Source organism: Macrotis lagotis, chromosome 1, assembly GCF_037893015.1.
Source record: "Macrotis lagotis isolate mMagLag1 chromosome 1, bilby.v1.9.chrom.fasta, whole genome shotgun sequence".
NCBI lineage: Eukaryota > Metazoa > Chordata > Mammalia > Peramelemorphia > Peramelidae > Macrotis > Macrotis lagotis.
Window position 1 is genome coordinate 220,575,626 of NC_133658.1, and position 25,390 is coordinate 220,601,015.

The window sequence follows — 25,390 nt, forward strand, 5'->3', positions numbered from 1 at the left end:
TATGTAATCTATAAAAATGTAGCTTCTAATCAAAAGAAATCTTTCATAGAACATTTTGGTAAGAGTTTGCAAAAGAAAATGAGATTTGATAGAATGTTAGAGCTAGAAAGACCCATAGTTAACTATGATTTCATTTTATAAAGGCAGGAATTCAGAACCAGCCTAAAGAGTATGACTGACTTGCTAAGCTAAAAATCACATAATTATTATGTGGCACAGCCAGGAATAATGCAGTGAGTATTCCTTCCACAATACTGCTTACATTCTCTCAATGAGATGATCGATAAGTGTAAGATAGCATTGTTCTCCATTCTGAAAGTTTAAAAAATATATATTTAAGAATATGTACAGCACTATCATTTAAAAGGCAAATTAGGAAAAAAGCACTATGAGTAAGTCCAAACAGTGATAATCAGTTAATGCCAATCATTTCATTCTGGATGAAAACAAATTCTAAATTCTAAGCAAATTCTAAAGTCAAGTTTTACAGGAGTACTCACATTTAGTAACACCCCAATGGGATGTCTTCCACATATTGTGTTATGATATTTCTTCAAGTAATTGCTAAAAGATACAGGGTCTAGTTGTTCTATAATACTCATGCCCTGAAAAAAAAGAAAACATTACTTTTAATTAGATATGGGAAATGTTTCTTTAAATAGTTAAGTATCATAATTAGGGTAAAGAAAATATGCTGAATATATTTAGTGAAATATCAATTTACAGTAATATCTCTTATAGTCAACTATCAATTACCTATGCAATAATCTATGGGAACACTTTAATCCTGCATTCTGGTCAATGACATGTTTCTGACACTGGGATGCTCACATTCTCTGAGCACATATCAGTTTTCTACTTTGCTTATTAGGCAAAAGCTACAATGCATTCTAAAGTGAAATATAAATTTTTAAATTATCTGGTATTTTTCAATATCTATGTCACCATTCCCCTTTTACAGGAATAATTGAGAACTGACTATATTTAATTATTAACTTTTATTATTTACATAACAGTCTCCTGAATACCCAAAGAAAGCAAGGCACTATAAACACAACAACAAAAATCCCTAAGGAATTAACAGACTAGACTATTTGCTTCAAAATGAGGGGGAGCTGGAAAACTGAGTAATTACAAATTAAAATAGTAGGTCAGTTATTTTTAATGAAAATAAAAATCATAGAATGTAGCAAAAAAAAAAACATAGCTCTTTCATAAACAAAAGATAGAAAGAGGTTTTAAACATTTCCACTTCTCTTTGGAAGAGTAACTGTTTATTTAATTCAGTACTATCTTTCTAAGATAGCAACATTTTGCACATGATTTTTGCACAAATATTTCTTGAATCACTGATCCAAACCAGGTTGACCACTAAGAAGGAAAACCTAGGTACTTGTTCACATTAAACTTCAATATAAATTATAGACAATAAGAATAAAAAATATAGACAATCATAGAATTTTTGACTTCAAGTGTATTGCTATTTCTACTATAATATGTGATTTCATCAAATCACCTGTTTATATATAGATACTAACATCTTTTGTTGTTATTGATCTAAATAAGGTAATTAAAATGCAATCCAAACTAATCCATAGGAAGCTTCCTCATCCAGTTTTATTTTTGATATGAAATTCACATCAGATGTTTGGTAAACTAGATTAGCACATGTTAGGAGAAATTTAAAAGGTAGCTTAAAATTTATGCCAAGAACAAGTTAAATGTTCCCTGGAATATACTTTGTTTACTTTCATTTCATAGAATAATTCAACTAAATGAACTGTATAGTTTATTGATCAGCAAAAATAAAAATAATAGTAATATAAATAAGGGAGGGAAAATCAGTAAAGTATTAGCTATGGTATGCAAATTGTGCATTTGTTTTCCTTAAAGTATTTCTAATACATTTTTTCCTTATATTACTACTTGAAAATAAATAGGAATATATATATATATGTATATATATATATATATATAAATAACTCTCAACTTTCAGTTTGTTGATTTACTACTTTGTGGTTTACCTACTGAAGATTTTTCAGTCCAACCTGGTTTCCCCCCATGCATGCTTCTCAGTTATCATTTCTCTAGAGACTTTGGGTTGAGTACAGAGAATGCCAACTAATTTTAAAGTCAACTATAAACAAACCACAACTTATAAAATTACAATACAAAAAAATTACATAATGCATTCTAAGACCTAAGAGAAGTAAGTGATCTAGCAATGACTTCATATAAACAAAAATTTTACTTAAAAGATAAACTAAGACAAAAAGGTACAAAAATACCTTAGTCTCAGATCTAAATGACATGTTTTGAATCTTCTAAATGATCATTCTAACCTCATAATCATACTAAAAATTCTTTGTACATTGGAATCTTTTACTATAATGTTAGGCCTTGATAAGTCTACGCTATGAGGAACATTTTATAGAAATTTTTGCATTTCACTAACTAATCCCCTTTGGATATAGCTGTGTGTCTCTGCCTTAAACTGAATTATATTCTGTAACATAGGGTTAAAATAAGGTTAGTACAATTTTCAAGCTTAATAGTTCAAAGCATTTAAATCAATATTGTATTGTTTCTTCATTTTACAAAAGTAAAGCAAAATTTTTCTAAGGAATAGAACAATCCAATCAAACTTTCTGACAGAAAAATGTTAAGTTATAGAAAAAAATGATTAAAGAGAAGGCTATATAATGGTTAAACCATAGTACTGAGAAAAAAATATCTGAAATAAGACAAATTTAATCTGAGACAAAATTGTAATGTACAGGATATGCCATTTACCTGTTAATACTTTAGTCATTTCAAATATATTCATCTATTCTTTGGCAAATATGTACGCAGTATACTGGATTTTTTTTTTGTTTCTTGTTTGGTAAAGCAAATACTGCCACCATCTCAAAAACTGTCCGTGTCTGACTTTCACAAATTATGTAAATACAAAAAAAGGAAAAAACTCACCTCATAAAATTACAAAATGAGATCACAAAAATATCAGCAAACTAAATATAACATATCTGCCAAAAAATAGCTATGGAATTATATGACTATCAACAACTAGTTCAATACAAGGAGTAGCAATTAAAAATTATCTTTACATATAATTGAGGAAAATTATTTAAAACAATAACTTATCAATAAATGGCAATTCCAAGTAAACGTAACATTCCAGAGATCAGAATATTTGGAATTTGATCCCTTTAAACCCAAATCAGTTTAAAACAAACTAAAATGTTTTCATATCTCTTCCTTTCTAAGAAAGGAAGTTTCTTTCATATGCAACAAAAAAACCTCACATCCAAAAATCTAGTCTGAACAAATGAGTTGATAGCATCACTGAGATGAATTAGTCTGAAACAAAACTAAATCCTTTATATATTTGCAAAGTCTAAACCAGGAAGTAAAGTCCTCAATTCAGTGTAGTGGAGAGAATGTTGAATTCTGAAGTTCATATGAAATTCTTAGCAGAATATATTTTATAGATAAATAGATTGTGCGTGTGTGTGTGTATGTGTGTATGTCTATGTGTAATAACTGATTTTTATTAAGACCTGCAAATTTTGACCTTGATATCAACATTGTTCCTCTACTATGTACAAAGGCAAACTCTAGTAAACTGAATCAGAAATTAGCACCTAAAAGAAAAATTAAATTTCCCAACACAGTAACCATAAGAACAACTTCCAAAACAACAGCAACTAGTAGAAGAATTAAAGCACAGGGGTCAAACCTGGCCCATAGAACCTGTGATCTGTTTTGTACATTTTTGCATTTAAAAATAAAAAAAAATCTTAAGACTTTAAATCTTAGATTTGAAAAAAAAACAAGTAGACCAAGCTGTGGACTACAGTTCACCAACCCCAAGTCTAGAACAAAGTGCCAAATTTTATAAAATGAAATTTCATATACATATACTTCAGTCTTTTAGTTGTGATGGTGGTTGTTGTTTTTAATTAGTAGTACCTAGATTAGGAAGATATAAACATCCTCTTTGGATATAGCTTCCCAGCTTATGTGAAAAACCATCTAGTAGCCTCCAAGATTAATGAGTCAACAATAGACCAAAGTCACAAAAGTCAATGTGATCTTAGGATAGGCTACATTAATAAAACAATGGAAATGGCTGGCCAGTTAAACTTTGCCCTAATTGGACTACAAAATAATGGCTGAGTTTTGGAAGTCACATTTTAGGAAGAAATTGCTAATCTAAAGAGCATCCAAAGCAACCAGGATACTGAGGGAACTAGAAGTCAAGTCAATATGAAGCTCAGCAAAAAGAAGTGGGAATGTTTAGTCTAGAGAAGAAACGTCTTAGCAAAGTCATGAGAAGTATCTTCAAAGCTATCTAAAAGTTGTCATGTGTTAAATAAAGAATTTAATTTGTCTAATAGGCCCCTGTGCTCAGAGAGAGGATCAATGGGTAGAAATGAAAAGAAACAGATCTGGGGTGATAGAAAATATTCCCAATTACAAGAGACAGTTTAAAACAGAATCAGCTACTCTGGGAAGTAATGGGTTGAACTTCATTAAAAGTATTCAACTCAAAGCCGAATAGTCATTTTGGTCAAGAATTTTGTTCAGGTCCAAGCTGGACTAAAGCTTCTAAATCTTAATAAATTTCTAAAATAATTTCCTATTGAAATTCACAAGAGCTACAGAAAAGTCACCCAAAAATACTCTATGAATTTTTTGAGCCACAAATAATAAAAAAAATCTATTATTGAGAGAATATACATTGCTGTACCAACTATACTGAGAAAAAGAAGTACCAAATGTCACTACCAATTTGTACCTTCTACACAAAATGGACAAAAGAAAATAAATTGAAACTAAAATTTACAAAGTAATTATTTACTAAAAATTTTACCAAAAGACAGAAAGTTGTAAAATGTTACAATGAAACAATGATATATTACATATTCTCTATTTAAAAACTATTTAAAAACATTCATATATACAAATAAGTCAACTCTAGCTCTCAAAAATCAATGTTATACTATACATTCTAATTTGATTAAAATAGGAATTCCAACAACATACTGTCAATACAAAAGTTCATTTTTTTTTTACAAATTACAATCAGTTTTATCACAAGCAATCTTTTATCAACTGTGGAGGGGCCCACTGAACTTGAGTTGCCTTATTTTCCAGAGATGAAGTTCTTCCCCTTACTTCTCCTAAACTAATATAATAGTGATCTTTTGCAACTTTAATTCTATTAAACTTTCAATGCCCTTGAAGTTAAGTCAGCTACAAAAGTTTGACTCTGACAGGTCTGACCAAAAGTAGGCAGTCTGTGTAGCTGGGACCGTTTCAGAACCTTCTCCCTCCAAGAACCTATGTCCCCAAACCCTCTCACTCCCTTCTCACTTCTCCTTCTCTTCTGTTCTCTTCCTCCTCCCACGAGACTTTCTCCTTTTGTTGTACCTCATAAATATCCAAAGCCCTGTCTTTAGGGTGGGCTCCTTGACATAATAAGTTTTCTCTTCATGAGCCTTTCTCCTATAATAAATCAAATTACTACCCATGTCTTGTGGTAGACTTTTGTTTTAACATTAGAAACTCTTTAACCATATTTCCTAACCAAAATTCTGGGAGTTCTAGCTTGTATTTCTATCTATTTTTAATACTACTCTTTGAGTTCCATTATTAGAGTCTTCCATGGAATATATTTACAATTTTTCTCCCAATTATGAAATTAATATACCTTTTGGGATAAGGATATTATATAATTAAGAGACATATTAAGATGAGAAAAAAAGGATAAAAAAGCTGAATTTATTTCAATATTTTACTTATTTACATATTGTTATATTTTATATAATTACATAAAATTTTTGAGTAGCACAATAAACATTACCAAAATTTGGGAAATTTTATAATTTAAATATATTGCTTTTTGTGCTTCCACGAAACTAAAATGTTTACAATAGCTCTGGCTTTAACTATGGAGAAAAAAAGTCTAAGTTTCCTTATCACCACCAACACCTACTGCTGACCAAGTAACAGTGATTGGCAAAAAAAGAGTTCTGAGAGTAGCAACACCCAATGCTAGATGGATTTCACCGAAATATTAAGTCTTATTATAATTCACAAAAAAATATAAACCAAATTTATATTTTAGAAAATATTTTCTAGAAGACATTTTCAGATTTTCCTCCAAAAATAAAGAATATTCATGATTAAAACAAATTAATTATAATTCAATTACATCATGAGTACCATAAGAGTATGGTAATTTTGTTTACATATTCTAGGCTCAGCTCTTAATTGTGACCTATCTAACCAAATATTGATTTCATTTGTTCATTAAATTAGCAATTGGATAATAAAACTTGAGAGCCAAAGAAACCATTTTAGCAGCTTCAAACAGCATACTCTCTTCAGGCTCCTTAACCTAAAAGACATGGCATTTTGGGAATATTCTCATATCTAAAAAAACTTAACTCTTGGAAATTTAAATTTAATTTGAAAACAAAAATATCTCCTCAAGAAAGAAATAAAAGTTCACTATTAAGGAAAATTGGGAAGTGAAATACAAGAGGGTTTTTGTTGTATTTTTAATATCTACAGATATCCAGTCTATATAATCCTATAGGAAATCATCTACAAACTAAAAACCATGTTCTCTAACCTACAGAACTGTCTAGCATTAGCCAAGTCTTTCAATTAGCAACAGACTAAAAATCAGGCAGGCAAGAATTCATTCCCAGAAATAGTCACCCAAAATATGTCCTTAACAAATTCAATTTTGGAAAATAAGCAGGAGGATCTGAAAAAGGCTTTTCTGGTGAAAGCATAATAAAAGAGCCTTAACTAAACTTATTAAAATTCATTTTACATTGACCTCTATACAGATCTATCTTCCCATCAAAGTACAGCTTTAAGAGAATTTTAATATTCAAAAAAATGAGGGGCGGCTAGGTGGCATAGTAGATAAAACACCAGCCCTAGAGTCAGGAGTACCTGGGTTCAAATCTGTCTCAGACACTTAGTAATTACCTAGCTGTGTGGCCTTGGGCAAGCCACTTAACCCCGTTTGCCTTGCAAAAACCTAAAAAAAAAAAAAAAAGAGTACTTCACACTTTGCACTTCTGTGAAAACTGAGGAGATAGTGATTTGTGTTGGTATCACTTCAAGGAGGACCTTTTATGTTGGAGGTGCTTATTCCAGTTTTCAAATGGCAGAGTCTTCAACATCCTTTAACAACTGTCTTTATCCAGAATCCCTCAAACCTGGGGGAGCTACCCAAAACTCTAGGTTTCAGTTTTTCATTTTCTTACTCAAGTACACTGGGATAAAAAAGTAAACCTTTTTACATTTTTCTTTAAGAACATACAGGACATGTAAGCAAGTTTCAGACACTTTAAAGAAAATGCCTTATTCCAACTAACACAACCTGATTTTATTTTCAATCAATCTGTCTCCCTCTGCTCAGTTCTCCCCACTTAGAGCTCCCACTTTTGGAAATTTTATCCTCTCTGTGAAAAGTTAAGGAAAGATAATAATACTAACCATCATGTTTCTAGGTATAACTTTTCCCCCCAATCTCCTTGATTCATTACTATAGACTTGAGGTTGATCTCCCCTAAACCTAACCCCATTTCTCTCCAGTATGGTTGATTTTTTATCACATAACTTCCCTTTCTTAAATGCTCTAGCTATGAAGTAAATAAACTTTACTATTATAAGAACTTTACACTATTTTGCTACAACTCTCTTTACATGTGTCCAATCTACATATATCCAATTATAGAATCAGTAGTTTCAAAGGCCTAAAAACACATCTCTTTAGTCCAGAAGGAAATCTTCTATTACAGTCTATTAGTGGGTCATGCTCAGCCACCAAACTCCATGCCAATTTTCTTCTAAGAAATCATTGGGTTAGGACTCTCTGTCTAATACTTTGCATGAGTAGGTCGGAAGCAGAACTATTCTACAAATGATCATTGTTACACTATTTTATAGGATTACTTTAGTTGAACTCCATACTTTTACAGAAAAGAACTAGATTCGAATATCACATAATAAGTTTGAGGATCCTAACCCAGATCCTCTAATGATAAATCCTTACTTTCTACTATATTAGACTTCCTCTCAGTTAGCTAGTTAATATTACTTAAATATAAGTTAAAAAATAATCTCTCTCCTCTCATAAGAGATTTTATCTCTTCCTGTTTTTCACATAATACTGTTATTTGTTTACCTTTGAATAGACTCTAAAAGAGATTATAGTACATTTTTCTTTGTATTTCCCCAGCAGGATTTTATAATCAAATCAACTAGGAACAAGTCTAGTAGGAAAAGTACTTGTAGTGACAAAATTACAGGCACTGTAAATATTGAAATATCTTTTAAATAACCCCATGCACCAGGGAAATTCACTCAACTATTTGAGGGTATATCTGATACTCAAAATCAAACATACCATATAGAGAGCAAGTTGGAGACACCTGACTAGTATCAGTTGTCCTAAAAATTTTCAGGGCAAATTAGTTTCTACCATGTTTATCTGGTATAGAACTTTAGACTCTTAAATAGGTAAACGGTTAACAAGGTAAACGGTTAAATATTCCTTTATTAATAGTTCACACATTTACATTATCTTCTTAAGATTTACAAATTTGATTAAAATGCAGGACCAACTCAATGTCACTCCTGCTGGAAATCTCTAGCTGGAGGAAAATACAAGTCAAACTTGTAACTCAAAGTTAACTGCTTTGTGCTAATTTGATACCTAAAAAAAAATACAGTTCAGGGGCAGCTAGGTGGTGGAGTCAGTCCTGAGTTCAAATTTGATCTCAGATACTCAATAATTAACTAGCTGTGTGACCTTGGGCAAGTCACTTAACCCTATTGCCTTGCAACCCCCCCCCAAAATACATTTCCATCTCTCTCATCAACAGCCTAAAATGTCAGCACTTCAAATATTTGCCAAAGATTAAATGGACATTAACCAAAGTTTTACCTGAGAACTCAGTTCTCTAAGAGTAAGCCTAAGAGACATATTTACCAATCACTGCTCTGACTTTCTAAGCACTATCTTTGTATGTTAATTAAAATCAATTTTAAAAATTGGACAAGTTAAACCTTAGATATCTATAGTATTCTTTGCTATGCTAAGAATTAATGTTAGTCTTTTAGCCTTCACAGGAAGTAGGAGGGGAAATGTTAAAAATGACACTAGAAATATTACACAATATCCTTTATATGAGTTTCTAAGATACTAAATTACTTTTTGAATCCAAAATATACAAAAGTTTGTCTCTCCAAAGTGAACATTCATGCTTTATCAAATAATGATGAAAAATATGGAGTAAACAATAGTATAATTAAATAGATTTAAACTGACTTAATGACTAGACCCAAGGAATTATTAATAGTTTGATATCAACTTGGAAGATCTCTAGTAGAGTAACCTAAGGATCTGTTCAGTTGCTGTGCTGCTCAACACACAATGATAAATTTATAGTTAAAAAGATAAATATAACCTAGTCCAATTCTTTCATTTTATATATAAATAACCCAGAAATGAAAGATTTGTCAAAAGTCAGTTACATAGATTTGCAAGAGAAGTAGGATTCAAATCTCTACCTCTAAATACAGCATTCTTTCCACTACATCCCACTTTTTTCATTTTTACCCATAAACTTAACAAAGTATAGATGGCAAACATTAAATCTGATGATGAGACTAAAATAGAATCTATGACTAACACATCAAATGAGAAGATTCGACAAACAAGTTAACAAAGGACCGAATGTAATTTTACAAGGATAAATGGGAAATCTTCCATTTGGAGTCAAAGAATCAATTGTAAAAGTACAAGATGAAACAGATGTGGAAAGACAGTAGTTCATCAGAAAAAAAAGGATCTGAGAGTTTTGTGAGATTGCAGGCTCAATGAAATAGTACAGAGGGCTCAGGAAGTAAGAGTGTGTATATACATATATACACACACCTGAGGGCTATAGACACTGCCCTTATCAGGCCACAATTCAAGTACTGCTTTCAATCATGGTTAACAAAGTTTTAGCAAAGACATTAAGAGAGCATCCCAGATGTCAAACAGAATGATTAAGAGCCTCAAGATCATGCCATAATAAGAGTGGCTGAAGAAAATAAAAAATGTTTATCCCAGAAGAATAAGAGGGTTCAGGACAGCTATCTTCAAACATCAGGGATAGCTATCTTCAAATATCAGAAAGGATTTCTTGTACAAGTATTAGCTTTGTTCTGCCTGGCTGGATTTAAGGAAAAAAACTAGTTAACAAACTAGCTATTGGTAGAAGGGTTTCTCACTCATTACAAGTATCACAAAAAGATGAGATGACCTGAGTTTTATCAGGTTAGTCATAAAGGAACTTCTGGTATGTGCTGGAAGAGTTTCTCCATCTCACAAACTCATGTAACATGATGTTATTATTCTATTTGTCTTAACTTCTAAGAAACTCAGAACATTCCAATGTTCAGCTGAGGTAAGTAATTCAGCTCAAGTTCTTATTCTACTTCTCTGTGCCTTTTACTGATTTTTGTCCTTTTTTTTTACTTTTAATTGTCCTATTATATTGTGTTTATAGTTAAAGCTGTCCCTCAATTCCTTAACAGTAGGATTATATGTAATAAGAAATTAATGACAAACTGGTTATCAGATCTCTAAGTTCCCTACATTTAATAATAACAATAATATCTAGCATTTACTTAGTATGTTAAGGTTTGCAAAGAGGGCACTACTTATTGTCTAGGCTCATAACATAGGTGTCATCTTGAACTCTGCACTATTTTTCACTCCCCCACATCCAACATTTTGCCAAGGCTATTGATTTCAACTTTGCTCCATCTCTCAATCATGTCCCCTTCTCTCTTCTCATACTAATCCCATTCTGGTGCAGGTCTTCAACACCTTACACCTAGACTACAGCCAGACATAGCCCAACCTGCTAGGGCTCAGTCTTCCTGCTGCAAGTCTATCCCCACTACAACTCATTCTCCTGTCAGAGACTAAAATGATTTTCCTGAAGTGCAAGACCCAACCTACTCAATAAACTCCAGTGGATAGATTTCTATTATGTCTAGGCTAAAATCTTCTGTTTGGAGTTCAAAGCCTTTTATAATCTCTCTCCTTCCTAGCTTTGCATTCATCTCATATCTTACTCCTCTTCCCATGTACTCTTCAATTCAGTGACACTGGCCTCTTTGCTATTCCAGGAACAAAACACATTTCTCTCTAAACTCCAATCATTTTCCCTGGCTGCAACCAATACTAGGAAGGCTCTCCCTCTTCATCTCTACCCCCTGGCTTGTCTAAAATTCTACCTTTTTCAGGAAGTCTTTTCTAATCCCTCTTAATTTTAGTGCCTTTGCCCTGCGGATCATTTCCTGCTTGTACTGGATATTGTTAATTTGTACAAAGATGTTTGAATGTTTGATTGTGAGTTCCTTGAGCAAAGGGACCATCTTCCACATTCCTTTGTATTTCCAAAACTAAGCACAGTATCTGGCACACAGTAGATACTTAATGTTTATGACTAAAAACAAAAAATTATCTCATCTGATCTTTACAAAACCCCAGAGGTAAATGCTATTATTAACCTCACTTTACAGATAAGGAAATTGAGGCAGACAGAGATGGTCAGAATCAAATAGCTAGTGTTTACAGCACGACATGACTCTAGGTCCAACTCTAGACTACTGTATGTAGTCACTCCAATCACTAGAATTAGACACACACACGTGCATGCACATACACACACACACACACACACACACACACACACACACACACACAGATTTAATGCACAAATAGTAGTAGTGTTTTAAAATTAACCAGAAAACTAGTTTCAAAAGCTGGATAGCAAAGAAACTAGATATTTAGGGTAAAGATACACACACACACACACACACACACACACACACACACACACAGATTTAATGCACAAATAGTAGTAGTGTTTTAAAATTAACCAGAAAACTAGTTTCAAAAGCTGGATAGCAAAGAAACTAGATATTTAGGGTAAAGATACACACACACACACACACACACACACACACACACACACACAACTTTATAAACTAGAATTCAAGAGAATTATAGGGAACATTTTTTTGTCTTCTCAGGAATACTAGGAAGTACTTTAAGTCTCTTCCCCCTTCCCCAACCCCAAAAAAGGCAGCTCTCATGAACAAGACCCAAAGTCACACCCCACATTCTCAGGAAAGCACTGTGCTAATTCCTTTACAAATATCACAACAACGCTGAGAGGTTATGGCTATTATCATCCCCATTTTACAGATGAGGCAAAACAAGGTCGTCTAAAGTCACATTTGAATTCTGGTCTTCCTAAATCTAAGCCCAGTATTCCACCACTGCAAGAATAGCCTAGAAAGGCTTCTAGATACTGAAGCCTAGGAGTAGAGAGGCTGAAAACTACTTGAACTACAAGACTTAACTTGAAGAAATATTCCCAGTGAATTAGTTCTACCAAGACTTTTAACAATAGAGACAGAATTAGAAACAGGACACCTGGTTTCATACATGAATAAGCAAGTAATCTACTAATATGCCAAAATGGAAAACTCCCAATATGAGGAATTCCATTAAGACTAACTACAACTCTTCTAGGACTTCTTATGAAAGTCCTAGACTTATATATACAGGCTACTGTATAATGTATATATTCTGAAACATATACAGATTAAATGAGTCATTCAGGGTCAAAATAGCCAATATATGCCATAAAGGACTTTAAACCCAGGTTTTCTTGATTCCAATTCAAGACTTCTAATTACTGTAACAAACTGCCTCAAATATAATGATTTGATATTAGGAAGAAACTGTATTTAAAGGAAAGTATTTCTTTAAACTTACAAATAAATGTTTATATATTTGTTTAAGTGAAAAGTTGCAGCTAAAAGGAAGAATATGCTAAAATTGTCTCTCTCATTTAATCATGCCTGGTGACACTAAAATTCTTGGAAACCCAGTTCCTAAAATAAAATTAACAGCCACCTAAGCACTGGCCTTGCAAACTCAGTTGAATGCAAACATGGTAATTTGTTACTTGTACCAAATGCAAACATGATATTTTTGACAATTTGTTACAATGAAATGTGTAGCAATACATGCAGTATGACCATAGAACAAATGGCAGCTTCTGTTTCCTTTAATGAAAAGAAGCATTTTCTTGTATTTAATCCCTACCCCAACTTTATCACAAGTCACAACCCTATAATACTAGTTTTATTTATTTTAATCACATTCTGGGACTGATTTTCTAAAAGGTATGGGTTCATCTTTTTTGTTTCTTATAATCCAAATAGAATGAATGAGAGAAAAGATCTTTAACTTGGGGGAAAAAAACAAAAGCACCATATATCTTTTTTTAAAAAAGGTCATGTCTCTTTATAGATAATTAACATTCATGGATGTCAGATTCTGATCATTCCTTTGGTTCTTCATAGCATGAGCTCAATTTAAAATAGGAAACTAACTGGAAAAAATATCTTTTTTAGAGGAGTTCCAATAAAAATGAAAAGATTACTCTCCTCAAGAAAGAAAAATTGGCAATATTTGGTTCACTCTTGTCTATCACCTAAAGTAATCATCTAAATAAACTTTTGATACTGAAAGAACTAAGTATATGTTCCTCCTTAAAAATTTAAAATTCCAAGGAAATAATAATTCACAGGAAGATAATCCCTAACATTCCTCAACCCTAGAGAGTAACTTATTTACATTGTAAGAAGATACATAGAACCATAGGTCTTTATGATGCAGAATGTTTTATACTTTAAATAACAATAAGACTAAAGGACAAAGAAGCTTATAACTATATATTTTAGAATATTCTGTCAATCAGAGGTCAACCAAAAATAGTACATTGTCTTTGAAATGATCATAGAAATTAATGTGAAAATAAGATTATCTTTATTTAAAAAGACTGATGGCAGTTACTTATCAATTATGCCAAGTAGAGTAAAATATAATAACTCTAAAAAGGTATCTTAAAATTTCCTGTGGAAAAATTCTAACTTTTCCTAAATGTTAGCTCATTTCAACTCATTTCAAAGTGAAGTGAAATGTATTTATAAACAAATTAAAAGAAATTAAAAATTAAATGTCTAAGTTTTAAAATGAAATAAGACTTGTATTAAAATAAATTATATGCAAATTAAAAGATAAGCTAAATGATCTATCTCTATAGCTTTGCTCTGCTATGTATATCAACTTTTTCTTTATTTAACTGTTATCCTTCTCCTTATGTCACTATCAAGTCTACAGTTGTCAACATTTTATACACACACACACACACACACACACACACACACAAACAAAATTTCCTACTTTGTTCCTCCATTAGAAGGCTGTGAATCAATTCAGAAAGAAACTGTTTCATAAAAGGATAACTTAAAAAAACCAACAGACTTTCAGACTGAATAATTTTAAATTAAAAATCCATTAAGCCTGAAGCTGTTATACCTACTTTCTGTGGCACCTACCATAAAGTTTAATGATTTTAAATTTTCAATAATTTAACTTGTCCACCAAAACTAAATATATCACAACCAAAGTTACTAAAAAAATAACTGAGCTTAAGGATAATGAATCAAAGCACATTTTTAAAAATCTCTAAATATTCATAAAAAATATGAATCACAAAGTGATGTTAGAATCCTCAATACACAAAAACTGAGTTGGCAAAAATATATTTCAAAGTCATAAGGTTTGCTGAATATTCTCACTATGACCATAAACTCTTTAACATATAAAAATTAAGATGAAAGATACTTGTAATAGTTGTGCAGGGGGTTATTCTGTAATCAATTTCTACATGATTACAATATACATTTTTTGTACACTGTTAAATAGAAAGATCTATTATTCAATATATCAGGGTCTTGAAATTCTTGTTTGAGACTGCAGAAGAAAAATTATTATTATAATACCCCAACACCTGAAAGACTTACCATTTTATCTAGATGTTCAATGGATCTATATATCTCCCCCTGGGATTCATCATAGTAACTGTAACGGAACCTTTGACCTTGAAACAAATATTATGTACAAAATAAAATAGGGAAAATTAGAAGCTAAAAAAGCAAATGTTCACCAAAATAAGTTCAGTCCTCATGGAAGGCAAAGCATAGCTTAAGCCTCTGAAAGTCATTTCCCATGAGCCCTTAATAAGCCAAAAAAAGGGTGAATTTGGTATTATAATAAAGAAATAATAATCATCACAGTATTTCTAATGTTAAAATGTATTCCAAATTGTAAAATAGTAAAGTCATTAGCAAAACAAAAGATTAAAAAAGAAACACAAAACAGCTTAAAAAGTTAGAAGCATGGTAAAGTTGGTCAGTGAAGAAGATATTTACAATTCTTGCAATGAAAAGTAGATACACAAATAGTCTTCAGAGAAATTTAACATAAACAAACAACCTGAATCTGTCAAACCATCAAAAGCTTAAATTTTGGAGCAAAGAGCAATCTCCATTATGAGAAATCTATGGAGGTCAGGGATGTACAGGTGACTCATGCCTGTTGTTTTCCCAACCTAAAAATACAAGCCTTTGTTCTTTGGTCAATTTTTTTCCTTTTTCAGAAAGGTCAATATAGGTTCCTTATTTCAAGAATAAATGAATTATATGAAAGAGTAATTATAATAAATGGTGCACTCCTCTTGACTTGTAATATTTCAATAATGGTACCCAGGTAGAGGTAGTACTTTTTTTATAGTCATTTTCCAAAAACAGACAAACAAAAGGAGTCAAAAGGGAAAAATAAAAAGAAACCTGTTTAAAAGAACTAGGCAACAAAGGTTACACTGGCAATAACTAGGTAACAAAGGTTACACTGTCCTCATCATTCTTTGTCCCAGGGATAATCACAACTATGCATCATAATTCTTAAGACTCATACCTACTACACAGGTATCTGCTCCCATTCTTTACACATTTGGCCATCTAGATTAAATTAGTGATTAAAGAAGTGATTTAATCTTCAAAGATACATTATATTTAACACTTCAAGTTTTAAAACTAGATAAAAAGATTAAAATCATAAAAGAGAAATCCTTTCATTTTAAATTGGAAAAAAAAAAAAAGACAACCAGTAAGGTTAAATGATTCTTGACAGCAGAGCTATGCACACAGGCCTAAGCCTGAAGAATCTAAATTCTATCCTAAAGCAATATCTTATATGAGCCTTCATTCTCTCATGGATGATGGCAGGACTTCGTGACTGCATGAATAAGATAATGCCAGTTTCCTCTCAGATTTTCTCATCTATTAGGATGATTCACTTAGGAAAAAAAGGAGCAGTTAAAAAAAAAACCTAGTATCATTTTCAAGTTTGTCTCTTAGAGGAAAAATTAAATATGAATAGACAGTACTAGCTCATTTACCCTGTGGCACAGAGGAGTTGTACACATGTAAAAATTTCCAGATTGCCAAAGGTTTTCATTTTAATTATCTCTGACAAAAATTTAAGATGCATGACTCACTTTTCTGCTTGTTTAGAATATCTAAAACATCATCTAAAAAATTCTTCAAAACTCAGGATCAAGTATTTACTGCAAAATAATACAACTGCCAATTCCAAGGGAACTGAGATCATATAAACCTGTTTTTATTAATGGAGTCTATATAATTGTGCTTTTATACTTGGAATGCTGTCTCTTATTTCTGCTGTCAGCTGTCCTTCCTATTTGTGGCCAAAATGACCTTCTAATCTACTACCTTAAAGGCAAGTTTCTGACTTGAATTGAATTGAATTCTAGCTCGATTCTCCCTCTCCTTATGTTAAGTCTTTGCCATCAAGAAAATTATTCTGCTTATTTCCAAGACTGAAATTATGTTCCAGATTTGTTTGTGATTGTCAAAGTTTGATCCCAAGATCAGTGAAATAGTTTTGTACTTCAAAATAGCTTTTCTCTGATAAGGAACATTTAAAAAATAATTTTAAGAACTCCGTTTGCAAGAAAAATATATGCTGAAACATAATATTAAGAGAAAGCTTGATCTTAAATTGGGATTTAATGTCACGATTTAAATAATAATAATAAAATTAAGCAAATCATTGATATCATACCCTCTTGACCCATTTTTAAAATTCCCATATAGACAACTACTAAAGAACTACAGAGAATATACCTTAGTTCAATTCAACAAACAATTGCTAGGTGCTCACTATGTGGAAGTCATTACTAGAAGCACCAGTGACAGAAAAAAGAAAAAAAGAGGTCTTACCTAAAAGAGCTTCCATTCCTATCTAAGCTGATAAGTACCTAACTATTTATTAAATACAGAAATTGTGCTAAATCACTTTATGTGATTCAAAGATGTTCAGGGATTTTATTTTCAGAGTTATCTTGTCTGACCTAGCACTATTACCATCCTTACATGTGTATTAAAATGTAATATTGTGGGAGTTTTACCTTCTTTAAAAAAATAAAAAGGAATTACTACTCAGATTAAAGAAAACACCTTGAAGTCCTTCTATCTAGCACAGTATCTTGTACAACTGTAGATTCTCAATATATTTGTTGCTCAATTGGAGGGGGAGGAAAAAAATGTGTGAAATCAAATGTGTCTTAACTCCCAGTATATTTTGGATCACAATATCTAATATTTTCAACAATAAAATCAGTTTCTGCAGCTGCCATATTCCTGGACAAGCAGACTTATTCATTTTTATAAGTATGAAAAAGATATACTACACATCACATAGTAAGAGAAAATTACTTACCTGAAACTTATCCTTTCAGAAGGTACACTGGGAAAATGGATTCTTTGAGCCCCTGTTTCAACTCCAAGTATGAGCTTTCTAGCTTTAAGAGCCATTGACACTGCCCCTAGAGGCAGTACAAACTTTGGAACTCCCCTAGTGAGTGTAAGTCAGTAGTTTCTTCAGGTGCCTTCCCTCAGTTCTTTTCAAATTCAAAAGATGAGAGGAAAATTAACCCAAGAAAAAAAATCCTGTAAAGCAGAAACCTTACTCTTTGAGGAAAGGAAGGTAGCTCATTTGTGAATCCATTCCAGAGCACGCTTTCTGAGAAAAAGAAATACAGGTAAGTAATTTTCCCATCTCCAAAGGTGACTGGTGATTAATGAGTGGATTCACAGAGTGTGGAGAATAAGCTCCAGGGATGTCTATTTAACACACAACAATCAACTAATGAGGACAAACAAAACAATGAATGGCACAAGTACCAACATTATTTTTAAGAATCTCAAAACAACAACTAAAAACAAGACCTCAATATAAACAGTATTCAAGACAAAAAAAAAGGATAAACAAAGAACTTGACAAGCTGGACCCTCAGAAGTCCAGGCAATAAGAAAAATTTGGACAAATGTTCATTCATTGTTCTCTCTGATTAAACTCATCTTCAGGATTACACATTTGTATTTTTTCATCACTGAATCTTTGTATTAGCAAAATGCTCTACAATCACCTTTTTAAATGAATAAAATCCTCACAACAACCCTGTGAGGTAGGTTATTAGCCCATTCTACCCTAAACCTAAGGATCTAGTCTGAGGAAAATATGGGGACTCATTATTAAAAGAAAACTTTATTGCATCATGGAGGAACTGACAAACTGGCATTAACAGAAGAAATGTTTCTAAGCAACACATCATCATTCCTTAATTTTAGGAATTTCATAATAAGATAAAAGCACAAAACGTCTTTACCAATACCTATTATATGTTAATTCAGTATGCTAAAATATCTGAGAAAACTACAAACCTGTATGCCCTGGTGAAATATACTTTAGATATTAGTTAACATCTATGAAACTATTTAAATACATTTGTAAAATAAAATGGGAGATATGCAAGAAGACTAGCAAAAGTAATCAATCTTCTAAAAAAGGGAAATGAATATAGATGGGAAATAATTATCTGGTACCTCTAAAGCTGATAAAATAGTATAAATATTGATGTAAATTCCACAAATATGCAAAAGAGTGCAATGATGCAGAGAACAAAAATATTTGTAAAAAAATTTTAAATCACAAAAGTCCAAACTCAACAGTTCAGTAGATCAAAATACAAAATCATTTGATGAAGGGAACAAGCAAGACTTTATTCACATTTGAGCAAAACATGAAATGATGTACTGATGTATTACCTAAGTAAATTTTCAGTGATCTGGATTTTAAATTATCATTAAGACAGTAAATAGTGATTACAATTAAGTGTAAATTTTCAACCAAAAAGGAAACTTCTATCAAATTACAGGACTCAGACAAACCAATTTTATTCAATAAAGTTTTCGAGGAGTTACAAATAAGTTGTCAATGAGTCCAAATTGGGAAATGTTACAAATCTGTAACAAAATTGAAAGAGCTGCAAATTCTCATCCTAGAAGACCATTCAATCCAACCCTTTCATTTTACAGATAAAGAAACTGAAGCATAGTAAAAGGTTCAAATTCACTCAGATAGTAAGTGATAGCATCTGAATCTGAACCTGAGTTCTCTGACTCCAAAAACCTGTAATCCTTCAATTAGAACTAAGACTAGACTGCAAGTTGGGGAAAAGGAAGTGGCAAGAAGTTAGGAGGCTATTAAAAATATTAAAACTCTGGAGGAGGCAATAAATAAATAAAAACCTGAACTAAGATAGTTGTGATGACAATAGTAATAAGAAACCTCTAAGAAAGGACTTATAGAAGATTTGAGGTATGGAATAAGTGAGATGCCAAAGAAAACTCTAAAGGTTCTAAGCATGAGTGACTGGGTAAATAAATTGTACAATGATTTATCCAAATACTTTAATAGAGAAGAGAAAGAGAAATGAGGGAAAAGATAAATCAGAGACAAATATATTTATACTAGTGGTAACCGTTCTATCCCTACTGAATGAAATAACTTGAAACAAAGCTTAACAAAGAATTTTTGAATTTTAACTCTCTTTAGAAGGACAAAAAGCTAATATTAAGGAAGACAAAGAAATAAAAATAGGAACTATATGAATGAAAAAGAACATAGGTGCTGTGAAGAAGTGATACTTTTTAGGGAAATTTGGTTCCAATTATGTATTTCATGAAAAAAATAAGAATGCCAATGGGAGACTACGAAATAAAAGTAAAATTCTATATCACTATTAAAATCAAACCCTATAAAATTATATCCTCCACTGAATTATCAAATTCTAAGGAATGATCAGAAAGGATGCATTTGATAGATGCTTAAAAACTATATCCTTCCAAACATTAAAAGGCAATTCTCTTCCCTTAGTCTTTGTTCCTTTCCCTGCTGCTAACAAAAAGGCAAGTGAGAAACATGAAATAGTGTCCTTATTCCTACCTGAACAAGTATTCAATCATTCTAGCTATTTCAGTGATCTAATCTACGAGACCAATAAAGGAAGAGACAGAGAAGCCAGTATGTGGAGAAAACAGATTAGAGAATAGGAAGCAGAATGTATAATCAGAGTATTTAAGCTTCCTTGTATCATCATCCCAGAAGAAGGTATGATGGCAACTTTTAAAAAAACCCTATTTCTTCTATTAATGGAGAGGGTTAAATAGCTGATAAATTAATATGGAGGGAGAATTCTACAGTTTTTCAAAGTGAAACATACAAAAAAATGCCATTCAGATTAGAACAGAAATTCCATCCACATTAAATGATGAATCCACAAGAGAGAATCCTTCTGGTTAAAGTCCAAAGTCTCATCAAGCATTTTTACATTGATTCATTCCGAAGCTATATAACTACTATGAAGCTAAGAATTATTTTTGCTAACATCAATATAACATTTTAAACTTTTGCAAAGTATTTACAGATTAGCTCTAATTAATCTATCATCAATTCACTAAAAAGTTAATAAATATATACAGTTAATAAATATTAACTGTGACACAGTTGCAAGAATTCTGAATTTAAGTCAAAGGACTTGAGTTCAAATCCTAGCCCCATTACTTCCAACTGATGCATCTTTGGTCAAGTAATTTAACTTCAGTGAGTCTGAGTATCCTCATTTGCAAAATGAGAGCAATGGCTAAGATGTTCTCTAAGGTCTGAAATAGATATAAAATGTATGATTTCATATTCTACTAGTTTTAGCAAAATAAGAAAACTTATAGTTTTTTGACTGTGAGAATTAAGTAATCTGACTGGCCTTCTAAATAGGATCTTTCTAAAAGAAGACAAAATTTTGAAAAGCATATAGCACTGAGCATATTCAGGAAAGTTAAATTCCTAGGATCTTGATAATATGGCGTCTCCATTATAGCATAGATACACTGTTCTTATGAATAATGAACTTGAACTCAGGTATTCAAGCATGAATGAAAGTTATGATTAGGTTTCCATGGCTATTCACTACTAGACTTAAAAAAATAAGGCAGTAAGATTCACCTAATAATCATACTCACATAAAAGTATGATTGTGACAGAAATAAGGATCAATTATTTAGGAAGCCAAGAAGATTATAATTTGCCAGCAAGACTAATATAGGGGAGGCTAGGTGACGCAGTGGATAAAGCACCAGCCCTGGAGTCAGGAGTACCTGAGTTCAAATCCGGTCTCAGGCACTTAATAATTACCTAGCTGTGTGGCTTTGGGCAAGCCACTTAACCCCATTTGCCTTGCAAAACCTAAAAAAAAAAAAAAAAAAAAAAAAAAAAGACTAATATACCCAAATATTATGCACAAAACATATATTTAATAAATGTTTCATGCTGATGCTGATGATACTAAAGGTGGGTAAGGAGAACTTGAGTTTTCTTTCACTCGTTAAGACATTTTAAATGTCTAACTCTGTCTCTCTCTAGAAAATAAATGTCCTCCTATCAATACAAAATGATATTTTCCTCCTCATATCCAATAACATTTAGCTAGCATTTTCAGTAAGGCAATTGGGGTTAAGTAACTTGCCAAAGGTTACACAGCTATTAAGTGCTTCAGGTCAAATTTGAACTCAGTTCCTCCTAACTTCACAGTCAGTGCTCTATTCATTGTGCCACCTAGCTGCCGCACTTGTTTTTCTTTTATAACTTGTAACAGTCTAGCTCTTTTTAAAATTAATCATTTATAAGTACTATTTCCTCTATTAGGCAAACAAGTCCATTGATGGCTAGAGTTAAAGGGATTTCTGAGTGCTGTGCTCATGACAAACATTCAGTAATTATTTATCCTGATAAATTTTAGATGAAATTTTTACTTTATTGTGTAAATATTAAATTTTCTATTAAATAAGGTCAGAGAATTCAGAAACATAACTGCCAAAATTCATTTTTCTTTATGAACAATATTGAATTGAATTTTTTGTTAGAATTAATGACTTTCCAACAGCTTATCTTTTACTGTCTAAACCCTATCCATCCCAAAATTTTTAAGGCAACCTGAAGACTTTTCTCAGAACAAAATCCTTAATGACAACCTTAATAAAAGAAAATTTTGCTCCTGATATAACATAAATGAAAGAAGATTCCCCCATTAAAATCAATATAGGATAGCAAAATATTTTAGAATTTTTAAAACTCCTGAAGTACTAGAATTTTTTTCTCCACTGAGGAAACCAAGATTCCACAGAAGCAGGAATTAAAAAGGTAGCCATCAGAATCATTATGTTACAGTCAATTGCCTTGAGGATCCACAGAGATGGATCAAGAGGTAAAGTAGCTTATAGATATAGTTTAGATTTCTAGAAATTTAAGACCAATAAATCTTCATCATGAGGAATTGAAAATCCAAAGATTTGTAATTTCTAAAGAACAAAGAAACTCAAAAAACAAAAACAAAAGATACAGATAAGTATTTAAACGTTATTAAAGTACAAGGGTAAGCCTCAGTACCAATGAAATTTCCAATATTGCCTTTTCTCTCCAACAATGATATTCTACAAATTTGAGGATGAAGTATTAGAGAATCTGTCTCATCAAAAACAAAAGGAGTTTCTTGAAGTTTCAATCAAAAGATGAGTTCCAAATAACATCTCCAAATAAAGACTAATTTTTTCTAATAATAGATCAAGAATAAATATATTTTGATTTTGAATTACAATGCATGTTGACTAACAATAGCAACACATCTTAAAAATGGTATGATTTCTGCTTTTTTTTTTCCTAGCATACAAGAAAAGTGGCCAACAAATAGAAGAGTTCAGCATTGAGGAAACAATGACTATGTCTTAAAGAGATGTTCTAAAAGGTACCCAAAAACATGCTAAGAAATTTTAAAAGAGATTATAATAGTGGACCCAAACAGTAAAAGTTACTCTTTAAGAAAAATATTCAAATGGAAAGTTCTGAAGATGTTTCCTTTTCTCTGTGATCCATCTTCAAGAGTCTTTACCTTTTTCAGGTCACATAAATCAGAGTCAAGATTTTTTAAACATTTTGAATAGAAGACAATTTCAATATCCACAAAATTCCAAACTGTGATGAGGATTTCTAAAGTGATGGTAATGCCATTCTAAAATCAAGCTTTAGAAAAGATAAAAAGATAAAAGAAAAAAAGGAAAAGCACTAGTGAAGCACAAAAGAATTTATGATTCTTGGTGATAGAATGACCAAGAAATTCTCCCTTCAGAGACACTAGAAAAGACCTTCTATTTGGGGATAGTCTAGCAGAACTAAATTCTGAGAGGTCTAATTGATATATCCATATGCAGAGACCCTCACAGTGTGAATCCATTTATACCAGTCGCCTTTGGAAATGTGCTCATCAACCACTACTACTAATCATTCAAAGATAACAAAGTTAACTATAAAAAAAATATCACCATTAGGTAATGCTAAGCTTTTGAAGAGAAAATTATAAAGACGTGAAAATAGAAGCTTAACATGGCAGGATACCTTTCATTACAAATACATACTATCTAACATGATATGATAATATAAAGTCTACAACTTACCCCAATGGCAGAAATCAGAAGAAACCACAAAGAGATTACTAGGATCCGCTAGATATTTACTGAAGAGTTTTCCGAATTCCTGTTCTTTTGACTCACTCAGAGCTCCAACCAATACAGGAATAATGGTAAACTCATCCTTATGGCTTAAAGGAAACAGGGGAGGTAGATGGTCACATTTAATGTATTCAACAACAATAAATTTTCAAATATGTTCATATTAAATAAAGAGATCATTTAATCAAAGCACTGAATTGGTAATTAACAGTTAACATATTAGTATCCTGAATTTATAAAAACTAAAAATTGAGTCTTTTAAAAGGCAACCAAAAGAGGTGAGAAATCATGGACAGAACTTAGAAAATGTGTGCATGTAAACAAGTACATATGTACAATCCATATAATGCTATACATATTAAACACTATATCTTAAGAAATTCTAAAGTATAGAGGAATACTCTTAAAGATAAAAATATACAATGCATAGTTGATTGAACCTTCCAAGATTTGAATCCTTTCCTATCATCCACCTAAGCTGCAATCTCCCAAATAAAAGTTCCAGAATCTTATCGGGTTCCCCCAACTCATCACTTCACTATCTTCCATTATCAATATCACCCATGAACCTCTGAAACCAAAGAGTGAAAACAGCAAAAAATAAAATAACTGTGGATCACCTATAAAATTTACCATCTCCACTTCTGTACCTGCTCCAGTGAATATATGAAAAAGTATGAATAGGTTATATAAGTGATATTGACAGTCTTTGGCAAATGTAGAGTTTATGGAAATGAAAGTCAATTTATAGTGATAGGCCAAAAGAAATACAAAAAACTCAACTATATCTCATTTACCATCTAAAAATAATCAAATACATAATCAAATACACAATCAAATATCATGGCATCATAGAATCTTACAGTTGGAAGGGATTTTAGGGGTCATCTAACTCATCCTAACTCACACCCCATGGAGAAATCACCTTAACAATATCCCTAACAGCTTCAACATTTCCAGTGACAAGTGAGTCAGTAAACTTTAAGTTTTGGGGATTTTTCGTCTTCTTTTAAAAACAATCCATTACATTCTGGAGATCAGTAAATAAGAGAACATTTTTTCTTACTATAAATCAAAATCTGCATCACTGTGCTACATATTTCTACTTCTTCTATTCCCATTTCACATTGTCTGGAGTTAGACAGAATAAATCTAATCTTTACTTTCACATGAAATTTTATCAAATATTTTAAGGCAGTCATTATATCTCATCTAAGTATTATCTTCTCCAGGCTAAACATTATCCAGTTTCTTTCAATCATTTTTTGTATAATAAGATTTGAGGCCTCCTTAACACTCAGATTTCTCTCCTTCTTGACACACTCCAGTTTTTCCATGTCTCTCATAAAAAGTGGCTACAAAAAATGAACAAAAACTTGAAACTTGGTCTGGTCAATGCATAGCATAGTGATACTATTTATACTTTCTAGACAATATATTTCTATTAATGGAACTC

At 31.7% G+C, this 25,390-nt stretch overlaps 1 protein-coding gene across 3 annotated transcripts in view; it reads right to left on the minus strand.

Annotated features, from left to right (window-relative positions):
- The window catches only part of MEMO1 (mediator of cell motility 1), a 153,386-nt gene that overhangs the window by 19,897 nt on the left and 108,099 nt on the right, over positions 1–25,390 (minus strand). For 2 of the 3 annotated variants that reach the window (XM_074209667.1, XM_074209668.1), the window contains exons 6-8: positions 23,881–24,023; positions 14,977–15,053; positions 501–605 (exon numbers count right to left, since the gene is read on the minus strand). In XM_074209667.1, coding sequence (XP_074065768.1) covers positions 501–605; positions 14,977–15,053; positions 23,881–24,023 — 325 coding nt within the window. The remainder of the gene's footprint in view (positions 1–500; positions 606–14,976; positions 15,054–23,880; positions 24,024–25,390) is intronic. The other variant, XM_074209669.1, reaches the window with a different exon arrangement.